This window comes from Larimichthys crocea, chromosome IX (assembly GCF_000972845.2).
Source record: "Larimichthys crocea isolate SSNF chromosome IX, L_crocea_2.0, whole genome shotgun sequence".
In the NCBI taxonomy this organism is placed as follows: Eukaryota; Metazoa; Chordata; class Actinopteri; family Sciaenidae; genus Larimichthys; species Larimichthys crocea.
The window spans coordinates 1,269,937-1,285,091 of NC_040019.1; the positions used below are offsets into that span (position 1 = coordinate 1,269,937).

The following is a 15,155-nucleotide window of genomic DNA, read 5'->3' on the forward strand; positions in this document are numbered from 1 at the left end:
TTGCCTTGGGCTGATGATGATGACGATGACGACGACGTACTGCGCATGCGTGTTCCGTGTCGCTTCCACCGGTCTCCCTCCGCCATCTTTGTAGCTCTGCTGTAGCCTCCATTGTTCAGAGTGGAGCTCACACACACACACACACACATAGAGAGACACACACATACACACACACACACACTCACACACACACACAGAGGCGGTAAACCAGTTCACACACACACACACACTCTGCGCCATCACACGACCTGACGGTGTCTCGGGCAGCTGCCGGCGACACGTCGTGGATTTTCTCTCAGGGTCGCGACTTGTTCCGACAGGATGGACGATGACCAGCCCAAAACCCTGTGAGTGTGTGTGTGTGTGTGTGTGTGTGTGTGTGTGTGTGTGTGTTACCGTTAGCTGCCCGTCACGTAGCTAACAGTGAGCGGTCTTTTCTCCGGCGCGTACAGGGATGAAAACCTGTTAAAAATGACTAAAATAACTCGACATTAGTCAATAAAAAGTAAAAATAATTAAATAAATAACCTCTGTGTTAAACTGAGCCTGCTTCGTTAAAGCTAGCTTCCAGAAAAATCCCCAAATTAACCCCGCCGCCGCTCGGTTTAAGAAAAACCCGGTGAAAAAGTTGAATTTTTATTAAAATAAACGCATTTACAGTGTTTTTATATAAGCCGAATTAAAAAGCGTATTCAACATATTCAAATAAATGCATAACATGCTGCTTTACGGTGCAAATAAGTCTAAAAACGAGCATGAAAACATTAAAATACGTGTTTTTTAAATGGAGTTTGGTGTACAAGCACCCCACAATATTATTGCACAGGCCTAGAAATGTATCTAAATATATAGTTACCTCACAGGTATGCAAATGAAGGTGTTACTGTTATTTTGGTCACCAGGTGAGATTAACTTAACTCTATTTAAAGCCAGCACTGATGTAAGGACAAGGTCAATAGCTGAGATTTCCACTAATGTTGTGTAATGTGCCGAGCTGCATGCATGCATGCACTCTGTCTGGTTATTTACATGCACATGCATGAGGAAAAAATCTGTATTTTGCATCCCAGGTGATGGTATTTTCTAAAAAATACAATTTTACTACAGCAGCAGGGAGACGAAGACACAAAGCGTGCACTGAGTTTGTGCAGAAAGTTGATTAAAGGGAGATTTTTGTAGTTTAGAGCCACAAAAACAACAAAAACATAAATTACAAGATGAGATCATAGACTGTATCAAACATGGACAGCGTATCCGTGACGTCCAGCTTAAAATCTGTGGCTCTACGACGGACCGAATGAAGCCTATAGATAGATACATTTGAATTTAAATCAAAACCTGTGCAAAGATACAAACAGAAAACATGATATAAATATGTTTACGGAAATAAGAAATAGAGATTAAAACTTTAATTAACAGCGTGGACTAGGGATGTAACGATACAACTCAACTCACGTCTCGATATGGTTCACGATATTTTTTGGTTCACGATACGATTTTTATTTATTTTTTAAATCAAAATGAGCTACAGACAAATTATGACCAAATAAAATTATCTTTTTATTTCTAGGAAAAGGTGCTTAGGTGCTTTCTTTACAGAAACTAGGCATCTTAAAAAACAATATACAGTCGTCCCTCGCTATAACGCGGTTCACTTTTTGCAGACTCGCTGTTTCGCGGATTTTTTTAGTGTAATTTTGCACGCTTTTTTTTTTTACAGCGTACTGTACAGTATGAACGTGCATTGTGTTCTGCGTCCTAAATTGGCTAAGGGAGTACTGTACAAAATGCGTGTAAAAAGGTGTATAAAAGTGTGTGGTTAGGGGTTTTACGGCCTTTAAACATGTATAATAATTGTAAAACTTACTTCGCGGATTTCGTTTATTGCAGGTTATTTTTAGAACGTATCCCCAGCGATAAACGAGGGACCACTGTACATGAAGAATATTGCCCTGGTAATTTCTTGCGCCCTCAGTTTTTGTTCACGAGGTGGCGTAAACGTTACTTTGGCGGCTGATCCGCTGCTGCATGTTGGTCGTGTTGCCGCTATATGTCAGCAGTCTCTTGCAATATTTACGTGCTGTTTTTGGTTTTGTCTGTCCATTTCTCATCATTTCAAACTGCTCGGTGTATCCTCTGTTTTCTACCGTCACCACGTCTTCCCTCGCTCTGTGCTCCGTACCTACGTAGTGACGTAAAGTCACGTGACTTGACGTCTGATGTTGAACAAACGAATCACCAACCAGTGACTTTTTTTAAGATAACGTAAGAAACATCCTACTTCTGTCGTATTCACGAAGAATCGTGACTAATTTTTTCTGTCAGCCGGTGCGAATCGTCGCGCATTTGTACCGATTTTTAAATCGTGTCACGATGCGTCGTTACATCCCTAGCATGGACGCTTTGTTTGACAGGTAGGTGTCGTTACAGATTAGGCTTCTGTCAATCAAAGTATCCACGCTCTTAATTCTGCACATCTTTAAGCCTTAATATCATTTTATATAAGTTTATTTCTGCTGTGAAGTTTAGACATTTGAACATGGGGACTTATGGAGACTGACTCACTTCTGGAGCCAGCCTCAAGTGGACGTTAGAGGAACTGCAGTTTGCTGCAGGAAAGAACTTAACAAACAAAACACAGTGGAGGCAAACGCCTCCTACTCCGAGTGATCCAGACAGATAAAACAGCGTCTCAGCGCTCGGGTGTCAACAAGTCACGGACTGTGAATGATGCTTATCTTCACACATTCACCAAACTCATAATTGGAGGCTTCCTCGTGTTTCAGCGGCCTCACACACAATGTCAAATCTGTACCGTCTGTCTCCTCTCTGTTGTGTCTTTGCACGCAGGTATGTGGGGAATCTGTCCAGGGACGTGACAGAGGCCCTCATCCTGGAGCTGTTTGGCCAAATTGGACCCTGCAAGAGCTGTAAAATGATCGTAGATGTGAGTTTTTCTTTTTTCTTTTTCACTCCCATGTTGCTGTTTTCAAACTCTCGCCCGAGAAGATGCTTTGACTACAACACTCTGAAGTCCAAGGACAGTGTCCAGAATTCACACAAACAGCTCGTTTTCCCACCAGCTTGTTTTTCCAGTGGACATTAGTGTTAGGGCGTCCAATTTTAAAGCCAAGTGATGAGTTTGTTTGTATTTCTAAGACTCGTATAAGTCTAACTGAAGTTATATTACATTTTTTGGCTGCTGCAGCAGACGTCATGTTAGAAAAATCTGAACTCATAAGGGAGAAATTGATATTTTATTCATATTTTTTTTAGTTCTGTAATTGATTCGTCGGATTACTCTTCTCGATTAAGCCAATCAAATCTTGTTTATCAGCGGTAGAGACGACCACACAGAGCCAAACAAGCCTCTGAACAAACAACCCACGTTACGGCCTAATTCCACGGATGTTTACCCCGTGAGTGCCGCGGCCACCGGAGCTGATTGCGGCCGTTGTAGTCAATGTTTCAAACCCCATCAGAAGCAGCTCTCCACAGCTTTTCTATCTTTGCTGGACGCAGCGAGCAGCTTGCGTCAGTCTGCACAGAGAAGCTCGAGCTGAAACAGAAACATAGCATAGAGAATCTGGTCAATTTTCAAAATAAAACACTCTGCAAACTTCTGACCGTCAAATCAGCCGACTATGTAGCATATTTACTTGAAAAATGGTCCAAATATAAGCAAATTAACAAAGTCTGATTGGCAAAACACCAAAACAGTGGAGTCGTGGCGGAGACGTGCCCGGTGAGGTCTTGCCGTTAACTTTTCCTAAGAACAAAAACCCAATCCTGTCTTCTTCTTGTATATCTAACGAACATAAACACACATCTTGCCGTGCACCTGAACTTGTTGAGTGAGCCACCAAACAAACATTCACCTGAGCTCATGTTGATTTACAGCTAAACGGCATTAAACGACACGTAGATGCGGCTGCAAACTATCACTTGGATTAAAGTTTATTTACTTGTCCTTTTAGCTCCCTGTGGTGCAACACGAGCACTTTGGTAAACACCGACAGTGACGCACAGTTTGTTTCTGACGTGTCAGCTATGAACTGAACATTAAAAGAACAAGAGAATGTTTAAATGTTTGTGTTTCCTGTCCGCTGCAGACAGCAGGTCACGATCCGTACTGCTTTGTGGAGTTCTATGAGCATAGACATGCCACTGCCACAATCGCAGCCATGAACGGTCGGAGAATTCTGGGTAAGGTAAGCAAATCATATCTCCTGGGTGAGTCAACTAGGGCAAGGTTTGGGGTGGGCAGAGTTGAAATGATGTGAGCTGGGAACAAAACAAACTGCCTGTTAATTAGTTTTATTCCCCTCGTGTTGTGTGGGAACGCCGGACGCTGCTGAAAAAAACAAAAACATAATCTGTGTGAGCTTTTTGATTCTTGCTTTCTCGTGTATTAACACATGTCAGCATCACGTATCCGTGATGGATACAGATGAGTTATTCAGATTCTTGTAGTTTATTCTACCCTCACAGAAAAAGCAAACGTTCATGCTGATGCAGTTTATTAAATATTGACCGTTTTATGATTAAATTTAGACCCATTGTTATGTTTTTGCACAGGCGCTGCAGCTATGAATATTTAACTCATTTATTTTAGCAATATTGCCACCACAATATCTGAACGGTGCGGCGAGATAATTGAAGTTTCTGCTCGCTGTAAGCTGAATTATTCTATTTTGCAACCTACAGCAGGTTTTTTTTTTTCTTTCTTTTTTTTTATTTTGGAGAAAAAACTAATTAACTCAAACCATCGTTCATTGGGCTGCAACTTCAATGATTGATTGTTTTGTCTATAAAATGTCAAACAGTGGAAAAAGCTGACCAGCAGTTAAAAACCAAGAATATTTAGTTCAATGTTGTAGTAAAAAATATGAAAACCAGGCTGGAAATAATGTTTAGTACTTGTTTTTCTCAGAGTTTAGACATTTAATTTGGTTATAAACGTCTCAGTTAATTGACTTTCCACATGTTGTACGTTGTCAATAATCACACTTAAGGGTGCATTCAGACAGGAATGAATCTCCACAGGTTGACCCACTATGAAACAATCAGGAAATATCTTTTTATTTCACCGATTGACCGACTTCATCGGTGCCCGACTGACTCTCATTCACTGTCTACGTCACTCAACCACTGCTCTCTTTTCTTGCGGCGTAAATTTACCGAGTCAGACTCGGATTTAGAAGCCGGTTTGTGAAATAAACAAAGTCAGAACACAACAGATCGAGTATCAGAGTTTACATTGAACATCTCCAGCTCCAGACAAACCTGCGTCTAATCCTGTCTGAATGCACCCGAACATGTGCAGCTGTTACTGAACTTTCCAGGCAGGTTTTTCGCATTAGATGAGCTCACAGGCGTACCTAAAATGATGTCAGATAAACAAAGTGCTGTTTGGGTTTTCTACTGTCACTTCATGCGCCATGCTGTCTCTGCTTTAAGATGTTTCCCTGAGTGAGTTTGCCATCTGTGTATGAATTGATTTAACATGGCCGTGCTGTGTGATCATGCTACATGTAACATTCTTTGATCTTGACTTTTTTATTTTTTATTTTATTGATGCTCTTCTTGTGCCCCTACATCTTTACTGCTATGTGTTCTTTTTGCTGAAGTTATTTCCACATAGAATCCACATTAAGAGCAACTTCCAGAGAAATACATTCAGTTGAAAATATTTTATCCTCAACAGGTATTGAAGGACCATTTGAGGAGTATAACAAGTTCGTAAAAATCACTTGTTTGTAAGTCCCTTGTTATTTGGACCTTACTTCCTACAGTTTTACTCCAAATTTTTACTAGACTGAGACTGAAATGTTCCTGATTATGAAGGTGATATCCCTTTATATTCTCCACTGTATTTTACTGTGTTATTAATTAAATGCAACGGTATGTAAAATTAGAATAACAATGGATGAATCAGTTTGTAGTGGTGGTTTTAAGAACCCAAGTGTGCCATACAGAGACCAAAGTTCTCAATCACAAAATATAAGTTAAAAAAAAAAAAAGAAAAACTGGTGTGTGTGACAAAACCTCTAATCAAAGAAAGAAAAAAAAGCACCTTCCTCTCTTCTGCAAACATACTTCACTTCTCACCTTCTTCCTCTTCCTCGCTCTCTACAACTGTCTCTCTTTACAGGAGGTCAAGGTCAACTGGGCCACGACACCAACCAGCCAAAAGAAAGACACAAGCAGTAAGTAAAGGGCTACAAGTAATACATGTTAAATTCAACTTTATTGTCGCTCACACGAATATGTCTAAAAAAAGTTTAAATGTGTTACATCCCAGCCTGTGCAGGGAAAATAAGTAACATAAATAACTTGTTTTTGGTTTTAAAAAAAAGTTATTTACTGAAATTTGCAACAAAAAAGAGGTGAGGTAAACTATAAAGGGGTAACAGAGGGGGTGGAAACTCTAAAATCAGAGTCTGACCACCAAAACAAAGTCAAAGTCCCCCAGGTAGCAAACGAAAATGACCTCTACTTAAAAATACGAGTTCAAAAGTTCAACACAAAGGCGAGCTCCACACGAAAACACAAGCTGCCGCCACGACTGTCTGGCCGTTTTAGTTTGAATCATCTTCAGGTCGGAGATTAGAGAAACACCTCTCTTTACATACATAATAAACACTCGACACAACGCTATACAAAGGCGCATCTGCGGCAGCTATAACATATGTCTATAATATTATGGTTTATTGTTTATTGTTCATATATAAATGTATTTTTCTTTTTTATTCTCAGGTCACTTCCATGTCTTTGTTGGAGATCTAAGTCCTGAAATTACCACAGAGGACATAAAAGCAGCTTTTGCTCCATTTGGGAAAATATCGTAAGTCCTCACATCCTCAGTCATTGTGTGTTTCTGTATTTTATTTTGAAAAGACCGAAAACCAGCGACACTCCCCTGGTGCTCTGAGCTCACAGGCTAACAAACTCATATGTTTGTCCACAGGGATTGTCGCGTGGTGAAAGACATGGCCACAGGTAAATCTAAAGGCTATGGCTTTGTCTCCTTCTTCAACAAATGGGTAAGTGTGCCAGTAATGCCCATCAGTTAGTGGACTGAGAAACATTAGCAGGTCCTGATTGTTCACTTATTGTTAAAACCAGGGGTCAGTTTACACTGAGAGGTTGTGTGTTTGGTGTCGGTGACTCAGGAGTTTCCATGTTTCCTCTTGGCCAATCAGGACGCAGAGAACGCCATACAGCAGATGGGAGGTCAGTGGTTGGGAGGGAGGCAGATCCGGACCAACTGGGCCACGAGGAAGCCCGCTCCTAAAACCACAAATGAAAGTGAGTCAGTTAAAGATTGATGGACTGTGTCTTAGTGTAGGCATGCACACTCGTGTGAATGTTCTCTGTCACGCTGGTCCAGAATAATAAAGTATTGTGTTCCCCTCAGGATGAATTCTAATAACTTTGGTGATCCTCTGACTTTTTTCTAGAAGCATCAGCAGGTTCACATTTGGGCTTTTGATGAATGTCTCTCTATTATCTATTAGATGGATCGACATGAAATTTAATAGACATTAATGCACCCCGCCAGGATGAATCGTAATAATTTCAGTGATCCTATCGGATGGTTGGTCGGATGGATGGATGGATGGATGGATGTTGGTTGGTTGGTCGGATGGTTGGTTGGTCTGTCTGATGGTTGGTCGGTCTGATGAATGGTTGGTTGGTTTGTTGGTTGGTTGGATGGTTGGTCGGATGATTGGTTGGTCTGTCTGATGGTCTGATGGTTGGTCGGTCTGATGAATGGTTGGTCGGATAGATGGATGCATGGTTGGTTGGTTTGTTGGTTGGTCGGATGGTTGGTTGGTTGGTCCGTTGGTTGGATGGATGGATGGTTGGTTGGTTGGTTGATTGGTCTGATGATGGATGGTTGGTTGGTTGATTGATCTGATGATGGATGGATGGTTGGTTGGTTGATTGGTCTGATGGATGGTCAGTTGGTCTGATGGATGGTTGCTTGGTTGATTGATCTGATGATGGATGGATGGTTGGTTGGTTGATTGGTCTGATGATGGATGGTTGCTTGGTTGGATGGATGGTTGATTGGTCTGATGGATGGTCGGTTGGTTGGTTGGTTTGATAGGTGGTTGGTCTCACATAAATTAATTAGACACCACAACACAACCACAAAAATAAACATCCAACACAGCACATTTTTTCCCATCTATATAGCTCTTAGCACATGACGGTTACCAGGGAGTTTTGTCAAGAGATGCTACAGCAGAAGGGACAAAACTCCTGTCATAGCAGGGCTGTTTACAGGCCAGGGACCTGTATTTGTAACCAGATATGAGCAGTATGAAGGCTGAGTTCAGAGGTTGGCTGGGGTTGTGTATGTAATGACTTTACTGTTGAGGTCTGAGAGGTTGGGGGTGGGGAGCTCAAGGATTTTGGAGGCATGATGCATATGAAGATGAATATAGTTACACATTAGATAACACAGTCACTGATATTCACTGAGTTTCAAAAATCTAAATTTAAAACTTTTAAAACGTTTCTTTTTTAGCGACCAATACCAAGCAGTTATCTTTCGATGAGGTGGTCAACCAGTCCAGCCCCAGTAACTGCACCGTCTACTGCGGAGGAGTCACGATGGGTCTCACAGGTGAGTCGTACTTTGTCCGTCAGATGAAGCTGCAGGTTTAGGACATGAGATATTAATGTTTTTGTGTTTTATTTATAGAGCAAATCATGAGACAGACCTTCTCGCCCTTCGGCCAAATAATGGAAATCCGAGTTTTCCCCGACAAAGGCTACTCATTCGTGAGGTGAGCGACTTTCTGATGGTGTTTAATTGACATGTTTTGATTTGAGGTGAAGCAATCTAATCTTCTTCTAATGTTTTACCTTGTGCAGGTTCAACTCCCATGAAGCAGCAGCTCATGCCATTGTTTCTGTCAACGGCACATCCATAGAGGGCTATGTTGTTAAGTGTTATTGGGGCAAAGAAACAACAGACATGGTTAGCCCCATACAGCAGGTACAGATGCCACAGGTAAGCACCAGGATCATCCTCTGAATCAAATCCCTGCTGGTGGACTGCTGCGGTGGTGCTTGTTGTTGTCTTTTTTTTTTAACTGTGAGATCCTAAATCTGTTGGTGTAACGTGAAACTCTGCATCCTGAAATATTCTTCTGTACGTCAGCAGAACACTGTGAGCTTCGCAGCGCAGCCCTACAGCCAGTGGGGTCAGTGGTACGGCAACACGCAGCAGATTGGTCAGTACGTGCCCAATGGATGGCAAGTGCCGAGTTACGGCGTCTACGGACAGACCTGGGATCAGCAGGGATACAAGTGAGTCTTCTCCCTGATCCGGTTTATCTATTTCTCTGCTGGTTGCTATCACCGCGGCAACAGCAGATAGGAGTAACAACACAGTCCCCCCATAGCAACCGTGTTTACGTAGTTTCACTCAGGTTGTGATAGGAGCAGCGGTAGCAGTGACTGGATATGGGTCTTTTTGTGTGGTCACCATGGTTACGGTGTTTCATTCACTGTGTAGCGACCACAGTGAATTAAAAAATAAATAAAGGGTGCTAGGCTGCTAAGAGGCTCTGTATTGTGACGTAACGTGACGAGACGGGAAACAGAAAATATTCGAGTCTTGAGTCACCGCAATGAAGTGAACAGGTAAAATCAGGTGAAAGCACACCGCCATGGGCCAATTACTGGACCTGATGGTGATCCAGAGAACGCGTGTGTGATCTAAAGAACACGAGCTGGACCGTGTTTCGTGTTGTCTTCACTCTGAATAATCTCTTATCGACTTGCAGGACGAAACACGTTAGATTTGAGGTCTAACCTCCTTCAAACTGAATCAACATGAATCCACCTGTGTCAAATGTCTCGTCTCGTTTAAGTTTAATCACGCACACTCGTCAGCACTTCATTAGATACTCAGACACTGTCAGAGATAATTTAACAAGGTTGAACTTAACCCCTGAAACACACTTCATGCTGCACACTGCATCCGCCACGGCGACGGAGTCGATACGTTTCAATTTAAGTCAATGTGTCAGCTCACAGACTCTCCGGTCCTGCTACGTCACGGCTCCGTAACGACTGTGGCGTCCGGCAGCCCTCCGCAACACATACGCAGAGCTTTTTTCACGGACGCCGGAGCACGGCGCATAAATTCAGCACAGAGCAGATTGTGCCGGGAAGGAAATCGGCTACAAAATACAAAATAAGACCCCGGTTGATTTTTAAAAAGAATAAAATACTCGGATCGAGTTTCATTACAAGAACACGTCATAATGGGCAAGGCCGACCTGAAGTCAACAGGTCAGAGGTTTTCAGGCGTCTTTTCCCCCCGTCGACATCATGGATGAGGAGAAGTTGATTCTGGAGGTCCAAAATCAACCAATCATTGATGACACCTCAGCAAAAAAGATGCGGCGTGGAATGACATCGCAGGAGTCAGAGAATACAACCAGCAATATCACGCGATTATGCATGAATTCGCGAGATCCCGTGCGTTCTCTCGACGCTCGGCGTTCGGCAGAGCCGCACCAGTGCTCATCACAAACGGATTATGTGTGAGTTGGCGGACGGCGGAGTACGCTGCCGTTCCTGAGCTGTTCCGCATGCCGTGTATTCAGCTGCTTCAGAGTGTCTCTAAACTTAATCTGCTTCTGTCTGCTCTTCCAGTCATTTACATGCTGGCGCCGGATGGACAGGAGTGGGCGCCGTGAGCAACGGCGGCATGGTGGAGCCCGGGCAGGGCGTGAACGGGACGATGCTGACCAACCAGGCCGGCATGAGCACCGCCGGCTACCACACCCACTGATCACTGACCACAGCAGCCCTCTTTTAAAGCCTCATCCACAGGAGGCCACAAAGGATGATACTCTGCTGGAGGGGGAGGGAGGGAGAACGGGAGCGGCGCATTAGATGTGCTCTCTCTCTGTTACCACACACACACACACACACACAAGTTATTCTGTTAGCGAGGCTGGTACGCCATTTTATCAAACCTTTAACCAGCCCGTAACCTCACCCACTGCCCAAATCTGCAAGTGTAAAGAAAGCCGACCCACTCCAGATTAACACAAACAGCCATCGCTAAATGCACTTTTTGCATTCCTGGGCCCATTTTTATTGTTTGGCGTATTTTTGTAATGCCTGCAGATTTAACCGGCCAAAATGTAAATTTAAAAACGACCGTGTCAAGACATTTCTAGCACAGCCACATTTTAGTTTTGATTAAAACCTTATAAGCGAAACACACCCACACAAGTTTTGTTTGTTTTCAGCCCCCTCGAGAGCAAGGGCGGGATTTTATAACCAATCATACAGGTGAGAGAGAGGCGAGCAACAAGTCCACAGAAAAAAAGGTGCGATTATCTTTATATGTTTGTTTTGTTTTTTTTCTCCGTTCTGGTCTGTCCGAAAAGCGAAACACGAGTCCGAGCGAGTTCTCGGTGGTGTGTAGGAGATCGGGCGGGAGCGGGGCGACCACGAAACAAAGTAAATTTCTGGACTCTGACGGACTCTTTTAACGGAAGTCTGTGGATTAAAGAAGCGAGTGTGTGCGTGTGTGTGCGCTTGCGTGTGTTGCATGAACTCTTGATGCTTTTACACACAAACAAGACGACGTCCATCTTCCTCTCCCGCGAAACGATAAAAGGACTACGCCATCTCTTTTTTTTTTTTTTTTTTTTGCTGTCATTTCTTTAAATCGCTGACGTTGTATAAAGAGCTTTTTGCCTTCTTTTTTTTTGTGCGTTTCATTTCGGGATTGTCTTATTAAAAAGAAACGTTGCAGTGACACCATCGAAATCATGTGACACAAGCGGAGACCTTTTTATGTTTGTTTATAAAAAAAAGAAAAAAAAACAGTAAGTGGCTGTCAACTGTCAACTTTATTTTTTAAAATTAGATTTTCAATATCTCAAATAAATAAATTGCAGGGATTACTGCCACTCTTATCTTACTTATAGGCAGACGAATATTGCACAAATACTTTCACAAAATTTGAAATACTAGGGTTTTTTTTTTCTTATGTTTTTTTGCATTCCACTTTTTTCTTTTTTGTAATTTTTTTCTTTTGGAAGTCTGTTTTTATGTTTTAACAGTCTGCTCACTTGTACTGAATCTGTATAAAGACGACGTGTTTAATTTAAGGAAGCGTGTTCGCTCGCTTCTGGTTTCCAGAAAGAACAGTAGCATCCTTTTCTTTGTTGTTTTTTTTTGTTCAGTGTACAGTAGAAGAAGAGACAGTGCAACGTTTGATTCTTCCAGAGGCTTCAGGTTGGGGCGAGCAGTGTTGCTATGCAATGCAACAAGAAGAAGAAGAAGAAAAGCCGTTCGATTGACATCGTTTAAGTTATTCTGTTTTAAAAACCTAAAATAACGGTTGTTTTTATAGATTAAGACCTCGCAATGATCAGATTTTTTTTTTTGCACTGTTGGCCACCATCATTTTTAATATAGTTGGAAGAAAGAAGAAAAATCCATTGTGTTGCCTTATTATCAGTGAGTTACTTTTTAATTTAACCAAAAATTCATCAGAGAGTAGGCGGTGCCTAAGAATGTTTTCAACCTGTTTTTGTTTTTGTTGTTTTGGCAAGGGAAGTTCTGTTGATGCTTCAGTAACATGGTTTGAGTTTTTGCTTTGTCCCATTAAAAATGCTGATGCTTAAAAGTTTCTCTGTAATCTGTGAGACGAAAGTTATGACACGGGTTGTTTTGGTTGCACTCAGTGACAACCAAAACTTTTATGTATAAAGAACAGACAGCGTATGTGTGACGTCACCAGTCTTAATTAATAATGCTGCCTCTTAATATAATTTGAACAGGTGAGTTAAATAAAAAAATTCACCCTCTGCACAGTTGTCATGAATGGGGAAATTTGTATTTTTTTAAAAGCTGAATACAGTTCAGTTCATTGACTTTAGTTGAAGTACTATTACAAAATCCCCAGTTTCATTCATAACAAACAACAATTTTAAATGTTTACTCCAATCAAACTTCTAATGATGAAATGGCTAATAAAGTAATTACTAACAACCAATTAACAAACTAATTAGGCACTAAAAACAAACTAATACCTTTAGGGAAAAAAGTAATCAATTAAAATGAACTAATTGACACCTAATTAATGAACAACCATTAACAGTAACAGCTAGTTAGATAAAAACAAAAAATTTAATAACCAACTAATAACACATTAAGAACTAAAATCAAACTAATTAACTACTAATACTAAAATAAATAATTACAACCTCTTTACTAATAATGAACTGTTAGCTATCTGCATAACTTTATACCTTAATATAATTTTAACAGATGAGTTGTATAAAAATTCACAAAACAGTTTTTTGTACCAGGCTGTAAACGTGTATTTCTGCTGTGAAGTTGGACATTTGAACATGGGGACTTATGGAGACTGCAAAACCTGAGAGGCAGCTGCTTGATAACAACTAATAATAATAACCAAATGAAACTTTAAATTTGCTTAACTTGTAATGTAACTAAAGCTGTCGGATAATGTATTGAAGTAAAAAGTAAAATATCTCCCCCGAAGTTAAAAATACAATAAATTTGTACTATAGGACTACAGTAGTTGATTAAACATATTAAATACAAATAAATTGGTAATACTTTAAATTTATCAGAATCAGAAATACTTTAATGATCCCAGGGGGAAATTGTTTTACCGTTCGATTGACATCGTTTAAGTTATTCCGTTTTAAAAACCTAAAATAAACGGTTGTTTTTTATAGATTAAGACCTCGCAATGATCAGATTTTTTTTTTGCACTGTTGGCCACCATCATTTTTAATATAGTTGGGAGAAAAGAAGAAAATCCATTGTGTTGCCTTTTATCAGTGAGTTACTTTTTATTTAACCAAAAATTCCATCAGAGAGTAGGCGGTGCCTAAGAATGTTTTTCAACCTGTTTTTGTTTTTTGTTGTTTTGGCAAGGGAAGTTCTGTTGATGCTTCAGTAACATGGTTTGAGTTTTTTGCTTTGTCCCATTAAAAATGCTGATGCTTAAAAGTTTCTCTGTAATCTGTGAGAAGAAATTATGACACGGGTTGTTTTGGTTGCACTCAGTGACAACCAAAACTTTTATGTTAAAGAACAGACAGCGTATGTGTGACGTCCCCTGTCTTAATTAATAATGCTGCCTCTTAATATAATTTGAACAGGTGAGTTTAAATAAAAAAATTCACCCTCTGCACAGTTGTTCATGGGGGAAATTACTATTTCTAAAAGCTGAATATAGTTCAGTTCATTGACTTTAGTTGAAGTACTAATACAAAATGTAGCTAAAGTAATATTAGAAGATCTCCTCTGTAACTGTGTTGGGGAGTTTCATTCATAAACCATTTTAGATGTTTACTACAATCAAACTTCTAACTAATGATGAAATGGCTAATAATAAATAATTACTAACAACCAATTAACTGATAAACTAATTAGGCACTAAAACAAAACTAATACCTTTTAGATAAAAAGTAATAGCTCAGTTAAAAAAAACTAATTGACACCTAATTAATGAACAACCATTAACAGTACAGCTGTTAGATAAAAACAAAAAATTAAATAACCAACTAATAACACATTAAGAAACTAAAATCAAACTAATTAACTACTAATACTAAAATAAAAATTACAACCTCTTTACTAATAATGAACTGTTAGCTTTCTGCATAACTTTAAGCCTTAATATAATTTTAACAGATGAGTTGTATAAAAATTCACAAAACAGTTTTTTGTACCAGGCTGTAAACATGTTATTTTTGCTGTGAGTTGGGGACATTTGAACATGGACTTATGGAGACTGACTCACTTCTGGAGCCAGCCTCAAGTGGACGTTGAGGAACCAAATGAAACTTTAAATTTGCTTAACTTGTAATTTAACTAAAGCTGTCGGATAATGTATTGAAGTGAAAAAGTAAAATATCTCCCCCTGAAGTTAAAAATACATTAAATTTTACTATAGGACTACAGTAGTTGATTAAATGTATTCAATACAAATAAATTGTTAATACTTTAATAATCCCCGGGGGAAAATTGTTTTGTTACAATTATATATATATATATATATATATATAATATATATATATATATATATATATATTATATATATATAATAAAAAGATTAAAAAAAG

The 15,155-nt window shown here is 40.0% G+C and overlaps 1 protein-coding gene across 2 annotated transcripts; it reads left to right on the top strand.

The window, feature by feature from the left end:
- Window positions 1–12,679, top strand: LOC104936289 (nucleolysin TIA-1). Of its 2 annotated transcripts, none has more exons than XM_019265040.2 (12): window positions 1–347; window positions 2,851–2,947; window positions 4,113–4,211; window positions 6,155–6,209; window positions 6,760–6,847; window positions 6,971–7,046; window positions 7,206–7,311; window positions 8,540–8,638; window positions 8,717–8,801; window positions 8,890–9,028; window positions 9,182–9,327; window positions 10,684–12,679. In XM_019265040.2, exons 1-12 carry the CDS (start codon window positions 322–324, stop codon window positions 10,820–10,822), a joined length of 1,155 nt encoding a protein of 384 aa, XP_019120585.1. In that variant the 5' UTR covers window positions 1–321; the 3' UTR covers window positions 10,823–12,679. The 2 variants fall into 2 exon arrangements, with proteins under 2 accessions (XP_019120585.1, XP_010750604.1); XM_010752302.3 differs by having other exon boundaries at window positions 3–347; window positions 9,179–9,327.
- Window positions 12,680–15,155: the final 2,476 nt, after the last annotated feature.

Coding starts and splice junctions, on each gene's coding strand:
- LOC104936289 (XM_010752302.3), top strand. CDS start 322: ATGGACGATGACCAGCCCAAAACCCT. Junction 6,210..6,759: donor CCAAAAGAAAGACACAAGCA/GTAAGTAAAGGG, acceptor TTTTATTCTCAG/GTCACTTCCATGTCTTTGTT. Junction 9,029..9,178: donor AGCAGGTACAGATGCCACAG/GTAAGCACCAGG, acceptor TCTGTACGTCAG/CAGAACACTGTGAGCTTCGC.